At 39.8% G+C, this 20,513-nt stretch overlaps 1 protein-coding gene across 1 annotated transcript in view; it reads left to right on the top strand.

Annotated features, from left to right (window-relative positions):
* The window catches only part of Ccdc178 (coiled-coil domain containing 178), a 347,767-nt gene that overhangs the window by 218,852 nt on the left and 108,402 nt on the right, over positions 1-20,513 (top strand). The window contains exon 21 of the mRNA XM_028887739.2: positions 16,083-16,232. Within this exon, the coding sequence (XP_028743572.1) occupies positions 16,083-16,232 (150 nt within the window). The remainder of the gene's footprint in view (positions 1-16,082; positions 16,233-20,513) is intronic.

The following is a 20,513-nucleotide window of genomic DNA, read 5'->3' as shown; positions in this document are numbered from 1 at the left end:
CAACTGCTGTTCAGTGTAAGGTGGTAGGACCATCTGATTTTATTTAGCCATTCTGACGATTACCTGCAAAAGTTAAAATACACCTTGGCAACCTAAAGTCCATCCTGGACTCTCATAATAGAAGTTTCAGATTCAAGAACTGAAAAAACCTCTAGCCTGCCTTCTATGAAATACAATTAGCGAAACAAGATATGGGTAAGGGAAATACATTTGAGCACTGTCAATGGTATCTTAATATGCCTGGCAGCTCTCTGAAAAATTATTAAATCCATTTTGAAAGTAATTTAAAAACTTTCACTATTTAAGAGGCATTTTTGAAGTTATTATTGATTTACTGTCCCTGTCTCTTTTAGTATTTGCCACCGACAAAAAAAAGCATAAGAAAATGCCTTGCAGTAGTGATCTCTCACACACAGCTCTAACCATACAGCTCCAATATACCTTGAGTGTGAGCTCTAAGTTGTAGCTTCATTGTGAAGCAAACTGGTACAGTAATTAAAGGTCTAGAGAAGAGGTTGGCCAACTTCATCGAGAAAGGGACAGAAAGCACCTATTTCAGACTTCAAATTCCATTCCATCTCTACATTTGCAGCTGTAGAGGTAAAATAGCAATGTGCAATATGTAAATATATGTAAATGAACTGTTATGATTGTATGCCAGTGAAGTGCACCCAAGAAGCAGGCATGGGATAGCTTTGGCTGCAGAGCCAAGTTTTGCTGGCTTTTTTTTTTTAATGTTTGTAGATGTAACCAACCGTCTTATTAAAATACGAAACACAGAACCAATGTAAAAGAGAAAGCCGAGAGGTCAGAGCTCAGAGCTAAAATCTTACCTCCTGCAGTGCTCCTAGCTTCCCCAAAAGAGAGCTACTTCCTGTGTGTCTGTCTTTAAACAGTCTTTCTGTTCTGCCTTCTCATTGGTTGTAAACCCAAACACATGACTGTCTTGTCACTGCCTGTAAGTACCGCTCTCCAGGTCTTAAAGGCGTATGTCTCCAATGCTGGCTGTATCCCTGAACACACAGAGATCTACCTAGCTCTTCTACCAAGTGCTGGGATTAAAGGCGTGCGCTGCCACCGCCGCCGCCGCCACCACCACCACCACCACCACCACTACCACCACCACCACCACGCTCTTGCTATGGCTCTAATAGCTCTGACTCCCGGGCAACTTTATTTATTAACATACAATGAAAATCACATTTCAGTACAAATAAAATACCACCATATATGTTTGTTTTTACATTAGGATTAAGTTCATTTGAACAGTAGACACATCTCAAGATAAGAGCTGCTTCTTGTGTTCTGGATCCTACTTGAGATGCATTGCAAGTTTTTAAGAGTGACCCAAAGTGCTAGGGAAAAATGTTAAGTGGATAGAGATATGTGCAATCTGTTCTTTCCCAAAGAGGGGCATCCTTGAACTACGAGTATCAACAGAGAGGAGGCGTGGATGGTGGACATTCATCAGACCCTGAATGTCCTGCACTGTCACCTCTTCTGCGCTCTGTGATCCCTGGAAAAGGCAAGAAGAAATGCCTAAATTTAAAAAAACCTTTTCCGTAAGAATACCTAGTGTTTTTATTTGTGTTTTTTAACTGATACAGCTTTCAAGGGTATTCAGAAGTAAGGACATTCATACCATCAGTTTAGACTCAGGAGGGTTGTAATTCAGATCTGAGATTGGGAACAGACTGATACCTGGAAACCAGACTGCAAAGTCCTCTGGAAGCTGTACTATTCATGTGTGATCTAGGACAAGAAATGGACCCTCTTGTCCTCCATTTACACACCATCAATGTAAGAAGATTTTTTTTGATGTTGGCAATTCCTGAAGGGATTATACCATGTGTTAAAACTAAGTGGAGGGTAAAAATGCCAGTGGTTGTGTCATGAACCACTTTGTGGTTCTGCAGGACATCTAATTAGCATGTATTATTTTATAAAAATGTGATTTTATTTTTAATATGGTGTAATATGAACATAGATATGACAATGAAAAAATTAAAAATTAAGCCTTGCCCACAAATATACCAAGAGATCAAGTAACCCAACCTCATCAGTAACACTTGGCAAAAAAAAAAAAAAAAAAAAAAAATCACATCTGTAAAACTTTCAGCATTCTCAATTCCTGCACGCATATACCCACAGCCTCTCCCCTTATCCTTTCAGACTGACTCCTCTGTAGTTAGTAATGAGGGTTCTTGGTCTGCTCTTACAGCTTCTATATTATGTAGTGCAGGATTCCTTTATGATAGACTTAGTTATAATTCCTTAACTCTTTTTTGCTGATGACCTTTTAAAGCAGCGTAATTAGAGTAAGTTGTGGTTATTGTATCAGAATGTGCATCCCATGGGCCAACAAGGCAGCACATTAATTCTCCGCATCACCCACTCAGTGTGCAGTGCCATCAGCACAAAGATATTATTCTTTGTAATTACATAAAGAAAGGGTCTATTTAGTGTTAACTGACCTTTCCATGACTGATCAGCCTTTGCCACCAGTGAAGTAGAAATGTACATCATTAAAATGTGAGTAAATAGGAAACCCTTCTAAATCTTAAACCTTTCTAAGCAGGAGTTGCTTGTGAGGAGGAAATGGCTGGTAGGCCTTTTACGAAAAAGCAACACACTCGAAAAATGTCTTTAATGTATCAACAAATTGGGGTATAATTAAATTGAAATAATGCATGTGAATGCTTTACAAGAAATATTATGCATGGATCTTTGTTTAATAATTTTAAATCATACCATAGGAAAAGATTCTTGAAAACAAGAATACTCAGGTTAAAATATAAAGTTTAGTTAGCAATAACAAGTAATTTAGGGAAACTAATACTACCATGGTCAGCTACTATTTCAGAACTGTTTATAAGATGTCTCTCACTTTTTATATAATAATTTAAGTCCTATGATTCAATTTAGAATATTTCATTGGGAATACAGTTAGGCAACACTAGTTCCCCTCTTGCTGTTCCTGTTTGTTCTTGTTCCCTGTTTTGTTTCTGTAATTAGATACACAAAATACTCAATGGTAACATCTATCATAAAAGAAAATTTGATCAAGTAGAAATTTAATGCCTAATTTTAGCTGGGTGGGTCGTTCCGCTGGTAGAACTCATGCCCAGCATGCAGGAAACCCTAAGTTGAATCCACAGAACCACATAAACCTGGCCATGATGTTTCACAACTGCAACCTCAGCACTTGGGAAGTGGGAGCCCGAGTTTAATTAACCTCATCCTTGACTCCATAGTGAGTTCAAGCCAGCCTGGGATACATAAGACTGTCTCAAAACAAACACACAGTACAAGAGACACTTGTGTAACCTTTCTTAAGTACTCCCAAATAGAGGAAACATTCCATTCCTTCTGAACACACAACCATGTTAATTGGATGCTTTTGAATTTTTAATAAACACCTCCTTCTAGACCAAGGTTCCCCACTGTGACCATGTACAGAGCCCTATATGTGAAATGTATTCAGAAATCTGTTTAAGAGCTGACCCTTCCCTCAAACTTTGTTCATCACTTTGCCCAGAACTGATCTCTCCTGGAACTCCTCTGTTTGACTGTATATTCTGCCCTTCATAAAGAGACTGTTGTAATGAAATCATCTGTGTGAATGCCTCCAATTCCTCATCCGCTGGAAAGCTCCTTCTGCTCTGAAACTGTGTATTGTTCTAGTTGGTACCACAGTCCTTGGTCAAACACATACAATAAACAGACATGAAAAATGATAAAGAGTAAGTATAATTAATGCAAAATAGTCACAAAACACAACTCACATATCACTTACAGGAGATCAGACTATTAGCAACATTTAAAAAGCAGAGCAGGAGATCCTCTACAGCCTAGAGAGGAAGCTAAGGTAAGGATTCCATTTGAGTGCTGGAGCAGCATGATTACAGAAAACCTGACCTTGAAGTCTAGCAGGGATAGGTGTTCCTGACCAGCTGGCTTAGAGCAGGCTTCTTCTGACAGCGTCTCTACCAGTCTCCGAATATACCATGTTCCCACTAAGTAATTTTTATTAATAAATGAGTGAATATAAAACACTTTGTCAAACACTATCACATGCAGACCTTGAAGCATACAACAGCCTTGGTACAGAGGGCTGATTTGTTCACTTGTTACAAATCAAGAATGTTCTTTTAAGACTAATTATCGGAGAACTCAAGTTGGACAAGAGACTGGTTTCCATGGCAGCACAGATAGGAAGTTGGTCCTGGGAGAGTTAAAACAGTTATTTGCTCCTCTGAGGCTTCAGGGTATCGACACATATCACTCTTACAGGCTTGCTCCTCTGGAACACTAGGGAGAACTCTTGCTTTCTGTAGTAATTGGCATATAGATTTTAAGGGAGCAGCTTTGCAATAATGCCTCTGTGCACACAGTAGGTAACACATCTAATAGAGTCTATATTTCCTCCAGCTCTGTCGCACTGGTAGAGAACTGGCATAAATATTGAGCGCTTGTGTTCCCTATGCTGATGCATGTGCGTTGGTGAGACTGAGCATGCCCAGGGTGCTATGGCTGTAGCCTATTGCCTGTTCATCAGAAGGAGTACTGAAGTGAGTATCCATGGGGAGCTGGCGCCCCCATCTCCAGACTCATTTACTCAGAAACCTGTGTCTGCACATTCTATGCAGTCAGTCTTAGTTCTTGTGCTTACTTAATGGCATCAAGATGTCCCTATAAGACTGGGGGGATGGCTCCGTCAGTAACATGCTTGCTTCACAAAGCATAAACACCTGAGTTCAATCCCCAGAGCCCACACGTTTAAAAGCAAGTGCTCCTACCAATTCAAAAGTACTTCTAGGTTCTGGAGAGGGGGTTCAGCAGTTAAGAAGAAGATGCACTTCTCTTGCAGAGGACACAAGTTTGGTACCAGTCCCCCGGGGCAGCTCACAACCACCTGTTAACTCTAGGTCCAGGGGAATTTTTTGCCCTCTTCTGGCTACATTGGGAACTGCATTTATGTTCCCAACCCATGCATACCATAATTTAAAATACAATCTTTTAAATATAAAAAAAAATTAAAAGCAAGTGTTCTTATAATCCCAGATCTGGGGAGGAGGGGACAGGCAGATCCCTTGGGACTTGCTGGCAAGCCAGCCTACCCTACTTGGTGAGTCCCAGGCCAGTGAGAACTATGAAACAAAGAAGGTGGCTGATGCCTGGGGAACACACATGGGATTTTTCTCTGGCCTCTTCCTCCATGTACATAAACATGCATGTGCGTATGCACCCAAATGCACACTCATGCACTCCCAAACCCTAACACCCTGTTCACACAAAGTATTACTGTATGCAAATCACCAGTCTAGTGCCAAGAGTTTTGGAGGACCATGCAGGTGCAGATTTAAGGGTACATAATTGATGCTGTTTAGTCGCTTTTCCATCGCTCTGACAAGCACCTAAAGAGAAACAGTTTAAAGAAGGGAAGACTATTTTTGGCTTCCAGGTTCAGAAGTTTGAATCTGTGTTTAGCCCCTTCTGCTGTTTCTGGGCTGTAGTGAGGCAGACTACCATGATGGCAAAGGATGGAGAAGGAAAGGTGACTGCTTCACATGAGCCAGAAAACAAATGAAGGTGTCTGGGACATGATACATCCAGGAAAGCCATGTCGCCATGACCTGCTCCCTCCAACTAGACCTCAACTCCTGAAGTTTTCAGCACTTCCAAAAATAGCCAGCTGGAGTCTTCAACCAAGTCTTCAATACAGGGGTTTGTGGGAATATTCAGTATCAAAACTAGAACAGACCTTGTAGTGCCTTGGTTTCTAAACAGGGCCACAAACTCTTGAAAACTGGCGCTTGTAGCTGAACCTGAGATACAACACTATACTTCAGTGGGTGGGGGTGAGCTGCTCATGTCATTAGCAATACCTTAGAGCCTAAAGATTGCAGCACGCTTAACATGATCTATTTGAGTCTAATTAACAAGTTACATAGCAATACCCTAATAATCCTAAGGGGCCAAGAAAACCTTTCTCTTGATTCTCAAGCTTGCTCAAGTGTTTGCCAGGCCATGCGGCAGAGTACCTTTGCTCTCAGTTCCACTATACAACGCCTAGACTGGTTTGCATGTCTGCCCTTCTTATCCTAGCCTGGAATCCCCATTGAGTGCTATCAAATCACAATCTTTTTTAATCCCTAGATTAGCCACAGAGCTGGGACCATAGAATCAACTTAGTAAAGGTTTGTAGAACAAGCAGCTGAATGAACAAATAGATAAGAGAAAAGCTAGGAAGGGTGTTGGAGTAGAATTTGTCCGCAAACACTAGCAGTACAATTTCTGTGTTCTTGCATTTTCTGAAGGAAGTCCATTCTTTTCAGATGTGGGGTGGGGTTAAAGTTGGTAGGGTATAGTTTATATGAGCATGGAGACACAACCGTTGCATCCAGCAGAGCACCAGGAGGGAAGTAAGGTGCAGCCTGCACCAACCTTCACAACCAAGAATGAAGTGACAGATCGTCAGGAAATATCAGAAGAAACAGCAGTAGATAATCATACTAGGATAGGAGAGATTTAGAACTGGGTCAGGAGATGACAACTCTGTTGGAGTACATACTGACAGATCCTGGCCCCTCTGCCCAGAGAGCCAGATCCAAGTACATATAATAAACATCACTGAGGAAATGGATGGCATATTACAACATGATTATTTTATAACATCTTTTAAGGCAAGTAGGGAGACTTTCTCCATGTATACATACAATACAAATGTTTCAGCCATAACATTTTCTAGTCTGAATCAAGTGTTTCTTTTACAATCTCCTTAAAGTCTGTCCATCTTAAATTTTAAAATACATATTTTTTAGCGAATCAAGGCTTTCTCCAAGGTGAATGTGACTGGTTGGACTTTCATTGGCCTCAAAGGCATAACTTCTCTCTTACATTCAACCATAATCTCCAATTTAGAGTCTTCTGCTTGGAGAGTCCATGAACTAGGTCTTTCCAGTGAATATGTCATTCTTAATGAAGTCATGGACTATAAATGATAAAAATAAAATATCACAAGGGATGGATTCTGAAAAACCAACAAACTCATAGTGACTTACAGTGAAGAGCTGCTTCACAGGGGCCAAAGCTCTCTCTTCCCTCAGCAGCCTGCTTTATCCATGTCAACAAGCTGTGTGTGTGTGTGTGTGTGTGTGTGTGTGTGTGTGTGTGTGTGTGTGTGGTGTGTGTGTATGTGTGTGTGTGTGTGTGTGTGTGTGTGTGTGGTGTGTGTGTGTGTGTGTGTGTGTGTGTGTGTGTGTGTGTGTGCCAGATTACAAGGCAAATGCGAACTGAGAACCTGGATCTTAGTGATTTGCCTTTGGTGTTGAATGCCATTAGGTCTTGTGAAGACAACACAGCCAAGTGTGTAAGAGTGCTGGCTCCTAAAGTGGTGCATTGCACACAAGAATAGGTGAACTGGTGCCAATCTGTCTGGATCATAGCCCAGGTACGCCACTTACAAGGGGTGTGCTTTTGCACCAGATATTGGTGCTTCTGTTGTTATGATCATAACAATCTTCGAAACTTCATTGTGCAATGTGGGCCATCCATTTATAGTGTTCATGATTCTACATCACAAATTCATGGCCATCCATTTATGGTGTCCATGATTCTACATCACAAATTCGGACAAGGTGTAAGAGGAATGAGTTGTCTCTGTGTCTCACTTCTGGGCCATTACCTGAAAAGTCTAGAGGCTGGGATCTGGATCTATCTGTTTCTAGATAATTTGTTCACTGACAGTTGATGTCAAGCCTCTTCATTGAGCCACTGACATACAGTCTACCTCTGTGTCGTTGATCCCTTACCAAATGGTAGTCATTATACAGCTGAGTGTCCTGAAAGAGAAGGCCAGGAAGGAGTTATATGCTTTCTGTGAACTATCTGAAAAGTCACAAAATTATTTCTACTGTATTTAACCAACTGGATAAATCACAAATTGAAAAGTCATAGGAGGAATGAGTAGATGTCACCTGTATGTGGAATGACAAAGTTTTTGTTTTGTTCTTTGTTTTTTTGTTTGTTTGTTATCTGGGAGTTTTTTGTTTTTTTTGTTTTTTTTTTTTTTGCTTTGTTTTGTTGTTGTTGTTGTTGTTGTTTTGGGTTTTGTTGTTGTTGTTGTTTGGTTGGTTTCATTTGGATTGGTTTTTCCAGACAGGATTTGTCTGTGTAGGCCTGGCTGTCCTGAAACTTGCTCTGTAGACCAGGCTGGGCTCGAACTAACAGAGATTCTATTGCCTCTGCCTCCCAAGCACTGGAATTAAAGGTATGCGCCACTACCAGCGAATGACAAGATTTTTAAAATGAAAATATTGTTGTGGCCATTTTTCAAAACTACAAATGTCCCCATCTGATATATCTTTACTTTGACTTTCCTTATCTGTAAAGTGAGAATAAATAACATCTCAGACATTTATTCAGAGGAAAAATTCAGGAAACACTGTCTTATGAGGATACTTGATCATTATAGTAGTCACTACTGAAATTTGGCTGATGCACTAACTCTAATTCTTAGTATCTGATTTCTTATTTTCTTGTTTTTTAATTTATTCTTCTCATACGATACATCCTGACATCATCCTCTCTTCCCTCAACTCCTGCCAGTAGGCCTCTCTCCCAGATCCACTCCTCCTCCATTTTTCTTCAGAAATGAGCAGGCCTCCCAGGGGTATCAACCAAACACAATGTAACAAGATCCAATAAGACTAGGCTCAAAGTCTCATATCAAGGCTGGACGAGGCAACCCAGTAGGAGAAAAAGGGTCCCAAGAGTAGACAAAAGAGTCAGAGATACCCTGTCACTGTTAGAACTCCCATAAAAGCACCAAGCTAACAACCACAACATACATGCAGAGGACCCAGCACAGAGCCATACCAGGCCATTTTCGTGGCTTCAGCCTCTTTGAGGCCCCGAGCCCTGCTTAGGTGATTCTGTGGGCCCTGTGATCCAGTATTTCTTTGTTTACTTTTTGTCTAGATGACCTTTCCATTGGTGAGAGATGGATATTGAAGTCTCACATTATCAGTGTGTTGAGGGTTGATGTGTGTTTTAAGTTTTAATAATGCTTCTTTTATGGATGTGGATGCCTCTTGCATTTGGGGCATAGATGTTAAGATCTGAAAAGTCATCATGTTGGATTTTTCTTTGATGAGTAGGAAATGTCCTTCTCCATATCTTTTGATTAATTTTAGTTAGAAGTCCATTTTGTTAGATATTAGAATGGCTACAACAGCTTGCTGCATAGGTCCATTTGCTTAGTAAATCTTTTTAACCATTTACTCCATGATAAAGTCTATCATTGACATTTAGGTGTGTTTCTTGTTTGCAGAAGAAGAATGGATCCTGTTTTCACATCCATTCTGTTAGTCTGTGTTTTTTTATTGGTTAGTTGATTCCACTGATATTGAGAAATATCAAAGACCAATGATTATTAGTTTATAGTTTTGGTGGTGGTGGTGGTTGTAGTGTGTGTGTGTGTGTGTGTGTGTGTGTGTGTGTGTGTGTGTGTGTGTTTGCATGTATGTGTGTTTCCCTTCTTTTGGTTATGCTGATGTGGGATTATTTATTTCTGTGTTTTCATAGGTGTAGTTAATCTCCTTGGGTTGGATTTTTCCTTCTAGTATCTTTTATAGGGCTGGATTTGTAGATAGTTATTGTTTAAATTTGACTTTATCATAGAATATCTTGTTTTCTCCATCTATGGTGAATGAAAGTTTTGCTTGGTATAGTAGTCTGGGATGACATCTTTGGTCTCTTAGTCTGTGGGACATCAGTTGCTCTGGCTTTTGTAGTCTCAAGTCAGGTGTAATTCTAATAGGTCTGTCTTCATGTGTACTCGCTCTTTTTCTCCCATAGCTTTTAGTATCCTTTCTTTGTTCTGTATGTCAAGTGTTTCAGTTGTTATGTAACAAGGAAACTTTCTTTTCTGATCCAATCTATTTGGTGTTCTGTATGCTTCATGTACCTTTATAGGCATCTTCTTCTTTAGGTTAGGAAAACTTTCTTCTATGATTTGGTTGAAAATGTTTTCTGGACCTTTGAGCTGGGACTCCTTTCTTCTTTTCCTGTTTTTCTTAGGTTTGGTCTTTTCATGGTGTCCCAGATGTCCTGGATTTTTTTGTGCCAGAAATTTTTTAGATTTAACATTTTCTTTGACGAATGTATCTATTTCTTCTATCATATCATCAGTACCTGAGGTTCTCTCTTCTGTCTCCTATATTCTGTTGGTGAAGCCCGTCTCTGTAGTTCCTGTTCACTTACCTACATTTTTAATCTCCAAAATTCCCTCAATTTGTGCTTTCTTTATTGCTTCTGTTTCCATTTTCAGGTCCTGAGTGGTTTTATTCATTTCCTCCAACTTTTTTCTTGGTCTCTTGGCTTTCTTTTAGGTTTTTATTCGCTTAGTCTTTAAGTATCTCTATTATCTTCATAAAGTTGGTTTTAAGGTCTTTTTCTTGTGCTTCAGCTGTGTTGGAATAGTCAGGACTTACTGTAACAGGATAGCTGAGGTCTAGTGGAGACATATTACCTTGGCTGATATTGATTGTAATATATATATATATATTTACAATATCATTCAGTTCTACATATCAGCCATGGGTTCCCCTATTCTCCCCCCTCCCACCCCCTCCCCTTACCCCAGCCTACCCCCCATTCCCACCTCCTCCAGAACAAGTCCTCCCCTGAGGACTGCGATCAACCTGGTAGACTCAGTCCAGGCAGGTCCAGTCTCTTCCTCCCAGACTGAGCCAAGTGTCCCTGCATAAGCTCCAGGTTTCAAACAGCCAACTCATGCAATGAGCACAGGACTTGGTCCCACTGCCTAGTTGCCTCCCAAACTGATCAAGCCAATCAACTGTCTCACCTATTCAGAGGGCCTGATCCAGCTGGGGGCCCCTCAACCTTTGGTTCATAGTTCATGTGTTTCCATTCATTTGGCTATTTTTTTTTCAATAATTGAGTAAAACTGAAATTTAGTATTGATTGTATTCTTAAGCTGGTGTCTAAGCATCTGGGTTTGGGGTGGTTTTGGTCTAGGTGCTGATTTCTGAGTTTTTCTTTTATGGACTGGTGTTCTGTTCCTTGGTTTCTATTTCCTCTCTGGTCTTCTGGTCTTTGTGGCCTCTAGTTGAGCAGGGGGTACTCACCCAAGTAGGAGGCTGGGACACTGGAATTCTGGGGACCAGTATGGCCTCTGGTCCACCAGGGCATCTCCTCTTGAGAAGAGGGATGAGATAAGATGATGATGAGGAGGAGAGGATTGGGGATATGGTGGTAGAGAGTGGGGGTGGTCTACAAGGCGGGCAGCCTACATGGAATTCTGGTGGCTAGTATGGCCTTTAGTTGAGTAACGATTCTCGGCCAGAGTTGGGGGCTGGGACAGGGCAAGGAGGAGCACCTAGAGAGTCTGTGGGCAGGTGGGCTACTTGGACTTCTTCTGGCAACTGGCTTTGTCTCTGGTCCAACAGGGAGTTTTTGCCTGTGTTTTCCTACCTATTCTGGCTTGTGTGGACTGAACTTGACCAGTGGATGTCAGCTGGAGTTGGAGGCTGGGACATGGCAACAGGGGTTTGAGGGTGGGGAGGGAAGTGATGATGGCAGATTGGGTCTGTGGGAACTGAACCAAGGGAGAGTGGGAGAGTTCCAGGGTGGGTTGGCTTTCCTGTTATTCTGTCTGTCCTGGCCTGCACTTAAGCAGGAGGTTTCTACCTGAGTTAAGGGCAGGGACATGGCAATGGGACTAGGGGCTGAGAGGAGGAGGTACTGTAGAGAATTATGTCTGTGGGAACTGAGGGAGTAAGGAAGTTCCATAGGCAGCCTGCCTTCCTATTCTTCCGGCTGGCTTGGCCTGCACTTGAGCAGGTTTTCTTATTTTCTTATTGTATCGTAGATCTGGTGAAAGTAAAGTTTTAGCATGCTGCACAGTGTCCTTTCTCATTAAAGTCACTGCTGACATTTATTTATTGTGTGTGGAATTCATGAATTAATGCTCATGTTCAGCTTATTTCCAGTTTTGTATATAACTATAACAAGGAGAAACAAAATGTGCCTCATAATTTGGTCCAGAAAGTACCTAATTCTTCTACTGGAATGCCCTGTACCCACTTACCGTATGGGGAAAAAGGAAGTAGTGAGAAAATTAAATTGAAAATTAAGACAAGTTCCAATATGAAAGCCAAAGTCTTAAGAGTAAGGAAAACCCAGTGAACAATGAAACAAGCACTGTTCAGATGACTTGGAGTCTTGATCTGTCTTCTTTTTACAGGACTCTTATGGGTGGAGGAGGAAAATGTTTTTCTGTAGAAATATTTTGAGCTTAACAGGCTTAGCATGTAATTGCCCCCCAACAAAAGCTACATATAACTTCAACAGTTTTGAAAACCCCAAAGTTCTAAAAATCAGCAACTAAACCAGGCAGTGTACATATTCCTGGAAAAGTCCTCAATGTAAAATCTTTTTCTGCTTTTTCCTTATGTACTGAATAGTTTTGCTTGCTCATAGTATGGTATAAAATATTATACACAAATTTTTCCCATTATAATAGCCTGTGTTAAAATCAAAAAGGTTGTCACATAGAAGTTGGCAAATAAAATATATGGTTCTATTATGGAAAATATATGCAACTTCTAAATGGTATTATGTTAATTCATCTTTAGCTACCATCCATTTATCCATCCAGTCATTCATTTGCTTGTCCTTCCTTCCATTCATTCATTCATTCATTCATTCATTCATTCATGTCTATCCATTTATTCATTTTCCCATTCATTCTTCCATCCATTTAGCCTTCTATTTACTCATTTTCACCTGTCTATCCATGCATTTGTCCATCCATCCATTTATCATGCACCTATTTACATCAGATATTCTGAGAAACCTATCTTTGGGTTGAACAAGTTAATAGTCTCAGCATTCATAAAACTTACAAAGTAGCTACTGTTCAGCCCCGTATTAATATATTTAATTTCCTAATAAAATACTGGGGAAAATTGTCATATCTTCTAATCATCAAAGAGTGACAAATGATTTTAGATATCATATCATGCTAAATGTTTATATATTATATTATGAAAACTATTAGCAGGCATTCATGAGTCTCCTCTTTATCAAGATATACTCCCAATGCTCATCATTTCAATCATTCTTAATAATGAGAAGCAAATAAATAACAATAACTACAGTATTGAAAAATATTGTTTTGGATAAATTTAATATATATGTAAATCAAAAAGTACAAAATACATAGAATACTATGTCTAATTATGTATTTGTGTAACTTGTTAATAAAAAAAAGTCTACAATACTACAGAATCCTTGAGGCATACTATCAAGTCTGAATAACTAAATAAAAAAAATTCTGAGTAAATAACTGAATGAAAAAATAAATAGATGAAAGAATGAATGAGTTACTTAATATTAGAAATCAACGTTCAACCCATGAAATTTCATACCAAGGTTGTCCTCTGACCTAAACAAATATTCAATTGCCTGCATGTTACTGAATGCACACATACACATAATCATATAACTTCAAAGATAATTTTCAAAATGTTTTTATGTTTAATGACTCAGACAAGCAAATAAGCAATCAAAAAATTGAAAATGATCCTTATTTTGACAGCAGAAAGACATTTATCAGGGTTTCAACACAACCAACTGAGAGTTATATTTTAATGAACGTTTAGGTAGCAAAAAGTGTGACAGCTATCATTTAAAAAGTGACTACACCAAATGAAAATATTTGTCCTCCTAAGAAAATAAAATTCTATGTGAACTTAGGTAGGTTTACAAGATACAAGTTCCCAATATTTTGAATAATTACACCAGAATCAGGACAAGGGCATGTGAGATGGATCTCAGTTCATCATTTTGGCTTCCTGAAGAGTACCCATGACACAGTGTTCATCACTCAGGATCAATAGGGAGATCAGGCCGCCATGAGAAATATGTCTGCTGGCCTTAATAAATCTTTACTGTATAAATACAGAAATATTTGTACAGGCAATTTTCTGCTGAATTACATTTCCTGTTTATATTCTCATACCAGGTATGATCTCTAACAACAAAATCAAGGGCTTGATGGGAGAATGCCTTTCACAAAAGAATGCTTTAATTACTCTACACTAGTTATTGTTATAGATAGTGGTTTAATCATCATAGTTAATCTCTTTATGGCTCTCAATACATTATCAGCAAGGTGGATTATATATTAAAGTGTTTTAATTCAAAAAGGATTCACACCAAAGGAATGATTATATTTGAAAATATTGAAGTCTATAAAATATTATAGTTTTTGAAGCATCTAGAGCAAACTTCTTTTAGTTTTTATTACATTTTGCTTTGTGTGTGTGTGTGTGTGTGTGTGTGTGTGTGTGTGTGTGTGTGTGTGTGCAAATGCCCATGCCATAGTGTATGTGTGGAGGTCAGAAGACAACCACTGGTGTGGTTCTCTGAATCCATCAGTTTCTTCCTTCCTTCCTCCCTTTTCTTCCTTCCTTCCTTCCTCCCTCCCTCCCTCCCTCCCTTCCTTCCTTCCTTCCTTCCTTCCTTCCTTCTTTCCTCCCTTCCTTCTTTCCTCCCTCCCTTCCTTCCTTTCTTCCTTGCTTCTTAAGACTTTTTAAAAAAAATTATTTAATTAACTTTTTTTCATTTATTTTACACACCAACTACAGTTTCCCCTCCCTCCTCTCCTCCTATTTCCCATCTACCCCCATCCACTCCTCCTCTGTCTCCATTCAGATAAGAGCAGGCCTTCCAATGGCTTGTCAAACTGAGGCAGGACCAAGCTCCTCCCCTTGCATCATGACTGGTAGAGGTAATCCCGCATGGAATAGGTTCCCAACAATGGAAGCAGATACAGAGATCCACAGCCAATCACTAGACAGAGCTCCAGGAGTCCAGTCAAAGAGAGAGAAGAGGGATTCTATGAGCAAGTGCATCAGGATCATGATGGGGAAGCATGCAGAGATGTCTAAACCAATCTAGAGAGAACTCATGAAAGTTGGATCAATGGCTGTGGAGCCTACATGGTGAGACAGTTGTGTAGCTTGATTTGCTTGGGAGGCCCCCTGGTGGTAGGATCAGAATCCATCTCTGGTGAATGAGCAGGCTTTTTGGAGCCCACTACCTATGATGAGACACCCCATGGAGCCTTGAGGCAGGGGGAAGGGCTTGGACTTGCCTCTACTGGATGTGCCTCCACATGGGAGGCCTTGCCTTCTTGTGGGAGGGAGTAGAGGATGGATTGGGAGGGGAAGCTGACGGGGGGGGGGGGGAAGAGGGGGAATCTTTGATTGGTGTGTAAAATGAATGGAAAATTTTTCTTAATTAAAAAAAAAAGAGAAAAAGTCAGCTAAACTTCAGGGACAGGTCCTGATCTCAGTGCAAGGAGCCCTACAAAGAGACCAAGCTACATAATTGTCACACACGTGCAGAGGGCCTAGGTTGGTCCCATGCAGACTCTCTAACCATTGGTCCAGAGTCCATAAGCTAACTGTCTCTGTGGGAAATAGGATCTCTCTCCAGGACTGGAGCTTCCTGCTGGTCAGTCCAGGCTACAAGCCCCAAGATCCTCCTCTCTGCCTCCTCAGTCCTAGGAGTGTAACTGATCACCACCAAGCCTGGCTTTTAACCTGGATTCTGAGGATGGAACAGGGGTCCTCCTGTTTGTCTGGCAAATACTTTATAAACTGGACTATTACCAGTGTTTCCCATTTTTTAATATTTTTTCAGATTGTCAACACCCAAACTCTACAGGCAGAAGTATCTACCTGTGTGAACACAGGGGCTAACAGAGGGAAGTCCATAAAAATGTCAGACAAAATGCAGGCACACTCAGATAAATCACGCATCACTATTCATGAATGAAGAAATAAAGAAAGAAACCCAAAAATCTGCATCCAGAAGAAAATTTGTATAACCAAGGAACATGTTGGTGTCAAAGCACACATTTTATTATTTTAGATTTTTCTACATTATGTGTTAGAATATTTTGAGTATTTTTAAAAATATATAAAAGTTCAAACAATTTTGAATGATTTTAATTTATTATACACATTCATACATTTTTCTTCTAGAAACTTCAAGAAGACTCACTGGCAGAAAACTTACGTTTAGCCATGGAGTATCAAGCCATGCAGACTCTTTTCTTAAAGGAGAAGGACACCTACTTCAATGGCTATGACAGACTGCTGTCACTGAATGCTTCACTTTGTGACAAGAAAAAGGTATTGATGTTTTATATTTTTAGAAAATGATATATCTTAAGTGAGCCCTCCAAAGAGTGAATGTAGTCAGTGTGGAGTCTTAAAAGGAAACTACTTATTATACCACAAGAAAAAAAATGTTATGGTTTCTTTTTCTTAAGTTTTATTACATATTTATGTAATATAGAAAAAGCTATGTGAAATTACATAAATAATATTGATATTAGAAATTGAATTTTGAGAGATATTTAAGACCCAAAAATTCTTAGTTTGCAATCCTTTTGCTAATATTTATTTGCATTTAGTTATTATGACCATAAATTATAATTATTTCATAGTTTGCAGTTAAAGTTACAATCACACTTGTTTTGGCAAGAATCGGTAGTCCTTTGTTTCATGTCCTGTCTGTCCTGTTTGTCAGCAGTTGATTCGAGGATACTTTGTTGTTCAATGGCTAACTTTTGCCACAGTGAAAGTTAATTCCATATGCAGTTTCTTCAATGCCAATATTTTCTCTGAAGTAGATTGTTACTGCCAGGAGCCAAAAGGTACAGTGCCCTTTTCTTTGAAGGCAGCTGAACAGGCAGTGGGCTGATGGCTTCTGATGTGCAGTGGAACAACAGCTGAAACAGTTATTCTTGAAGAGTAACTAAACTCACACCTCTAAAATGGTAGACTGGCATTTAATAGAGTGATGTGGAGAAGAATGGGCTGCTGAGATGAACACACACACACACACACACACACACACACACACACACAGCTAAGAAGAATAGACAGCTGAATTAAAAAACCAACAGTTTCTAGAATTTAAAATACTGAATCATGACATGACACTAGTGGAATTCATGTGTTTCTGGTACATGCACTGCTCTCACCAAATGTGAGGTTGAACTGTTGACCTTGTGTACATCCTATTTCACAAATCAGTCTGTCAGATACACTAAGCCTATAGGCTGAAGATGATGCCCCAACACTGTGGAGAAACATCAGGTGACTGTCCAGGCAGCTGGCTGTTTCTGTCAACTCACATTTTTTTCTGGAAGCTGCTTGCATGCATTTCCTGATTTTGTTTATTTATTTATTTATTTATTTATTTATTTATTTATTTATTTATTTATTGTTTTTCGAGACAGGGTTTCTCTGTGTAGCTTTGCACCTTTCCTGGATCTCGCTCTGTAGACCAGGCTGGCCTCGAACTCACAGAGATCCACCTGGCTCTGCCTCCCGAGTGCTGGGATTAAAGGTGTGTGCCACCACCGCCCGGCATGATTTTATTTTTTATTAGGTAATATTATTTCCTTCTTGGGTCTCTGAGCGAGTTGAAGATTAGTTAGTTATAGTTGAAGATTAGATAGTTATAGTTTTCTTTGTTAAGAATTTCAGAAAAGAAACTCACTAAAGAGGTGTAAGTGTATAAATATGAAAGACATTATAAGATAGTTCTGTTAGTAATATAAGTTAGGATAGAAAGTGAATCATGTACATTTTGGACTTACCAAAATGGGATAGATAATAGAATTAATTTCTCTGAATTTGTCAAATACAAATGGACTAGACACTTTAGGTATTTATTGCTTGTCTATGTAGTATATAGTTATTGTACTTTTGTATATAGTTTTTCTTATATTAATTATAACTTTTTTCCTTTTTCTTTTTATTAAAATAGAAAAGGGGGAAAAGAATTTGTATTGTATCAAGCTGATAATAGAAAAAAATAGACAAATAAAAATTTTTTAAAAAGAGTAAGTATTTAACAACTGACCTGGCCTTAAGGACCAGAGTTAATGAGTCTTTTCTCTTATTGGAATTACCCATATGGGTGTGATATGAAATGGCAATGGAGAAGTCCAGTTCTATGCTCTTACAGAATGTTGAGGAAGGCTTAAGCCTGGGTCTGGAGTAAAAGTTTCATTGGACAGTATTGAAATAATCCTTGTAAGTTATTTACTCTTTTGATTCTCAATCTTCTCAATTATAAATTAAAATTTGCTTCATAAGATAATATATTATAAATAAAATAAAAGAGAAATCATAGTAAGTTATCTGTAAAACAAAAGGAAGGTATATAGCTATAATTATTGTATTCATCTGTGTGCTACTTGCAAATGTTCTTGTATCTCAGATGAGTGTTAAGGCATCTGTATATCCTGAGACAAAGGATACTGTTTAAAAAGACCTCTTTAGAAGTATGTTCTGGCCAGGCAGTGGTGGCGCACGCCTTTAATCCCAGCACTAGGGAGGCAGAGCCAGGCAGATCTCTGTGAGTTCGAGGCCAGCCTGATCTACAGAGGGAGATCTAGGAAAGGCGCAAAGCTACACAGAGAAACCCCGTCTCGAGAAAAAAAAAAAAGTATGTTCTTTAGTGGGATGGTTGAAGGACATCCTTGGGAGGACTTTTGTCTTAATTTGGGTTTCTATTGCTGTGAAGAAATACCATGACCAAGGCAACTTTTATAAAGGAAAATATTTTGTTGGGGTTGGCATACAGTTTCAGATGTCTACTAGTCTGTTATTGTCATGGCAGGAAGCATGGCAGTATCCAGGCAGATACACTGGGAGTTCTGCATCTTGATTCACAGGTATCAGGAAGCTAACTGTGTCCCACACTGGGCATAGCTTGAGCATTTGAGACCACAAAAGCCCACTTCCACAGTGACACACTCCCTTCAACAAGGCCATACCTACTCCAATAAGCCACACCTACTCCAATAAGGCCACACCCACTCCAACATTCTAATAGTGCCACTCTCTATGGGCCAAACATTCAAACACATGAGTCTACGGGGTCCGTACCTATTGAAACCACCACAACCTCACTAAAATAATGTTCTTTCAAAGGACATTCTTAAGAAGGGCCTCTTTAGAAAGATGCTTTTTTAAATTAAAAAAAAATAACAACAAAAGATTGTAATTGGCATTTTTGCTAGTAAATATATTTACAGTAAGAAGTACCTGAAGAGTTGTCCAGCATCAATAGTCATGAGTAAAATCTAGAAAGAAATAGTCAAACTGAACTAGAAGTGAAACTCCTGCCAACTCCTATTCCTTCAACTCCTACTGTGTTCCTGACTCTTGTTTCATGTTTTGATTTGTCACCTTATCCTCTGCTTTGTTCCCCCACCTTGTATTTGCCCCTTCGTTCCTTTTCTTTTATTGAAAATAGATTCTTCTCTCATCCAATACATTTCAAGTGCAGTTTCCAGCTCTCCCCTCCCCTGCATCTCTCATCTCCCCCAGATCCACTTCCCTTTCATCTCAGCAGAAAAGAGCAGGCCTCCAAGAGACAACAGCCAAAGAGGACAAAAGAAGATACAGTAGAACAAAGTAGAAGCCCTCATATCGAGGCTGGACAAGGCAACCCAATAGGAGGAAAAGAGTCCCAAGAACAGGCGAAAGAGTCAGAGATACACCCACTCCCACTGTTAGGAGTCCCACAAAAACACCAAACTAAAAGCCATAGCATACACAGAGGATATGGGGCAGACCCATTCAGGCCCTGTGCTTGCTGCTTCATTCTCTGTGAGCCCATGTGAACCCTGCTTAGTTGATTCTGTGGGCCGTGTTCTCCTGGTGTCCTCCATAATCTCTGATTCCTATAATCTTTCCTCCTCTCTGATGATGACTACAAGGAAGGTACCAATCTATACATATAGTAGAATATCATCAGTAATCATTTCATTGATTTTTTTTTCTTGCCAGATTATTTTTGCCAGTGTTGTTCGGTTCTATCCTAGGTCTCTGGGCAATCCAGTCTCGGGCTCCTGGCAGTGTCGGCCGTGGGCTCACTCGCATGGTGTGGGCCGCAAGCTAAACTAAACATTAGTTGGCCATGCCCACAAGTTCAGTGACACCATTGTCCCAGCACATTTGTCAGGCAGGACAGATTGTAGGATGAAAGTTTTGTTGCAGGGTTGGCGTCCAGGTTTCTCTTTCTGTAGCCTGCAGAGTACTTTCTTATGCCAAAGAGACTAGATGGCAGGGTGAAGGCTCCATGCAGGCACCAGCTCAACCTCTCTAAGTTCAATGAGCTGTGTGGATGTTTTCCTCATAATGGGGCCCCACTTTCAGCTTTCAGAGAGCATCCCTCTGTCCTAGTGTCAGTCTTAGTTGTTTGGGGATCTCCATGGAACTCCCTTCAGCCAATAACTCAACCAAATGCAACCCAGTCCCACCACTGGGAGCCTTGCCTGGGTATGAAAGATTGCTAGTTCAGAATCTGTATCCTCCATTGCTAGGAGTCCTCACTAGGGTCACCCTCATATATTCCAGGAAGTCTCCACTGCACTAGGTTTCCATATA

The sequence above is a fragment of the Peromyscus leucopus genome, chromosome 19, assembly GCF_004664715.2.
Source record: "Peromyscus leucopus breed LL Stock chromosome 19, UCI_PerLeu_2.1, whole genome shotgun sequence".
Lineage (NCBI taxonomy): Eukaryota > Metazoa > Chordata > Mammalia > Rodentia > Cricetidae > Peromyscus > Peromyscus leucopus.
The sequence above is the reverse complement of the archived record's forward strand: the minus strand, read 5'-3'. Positions and strand labels throughout refer to the sequence as shown.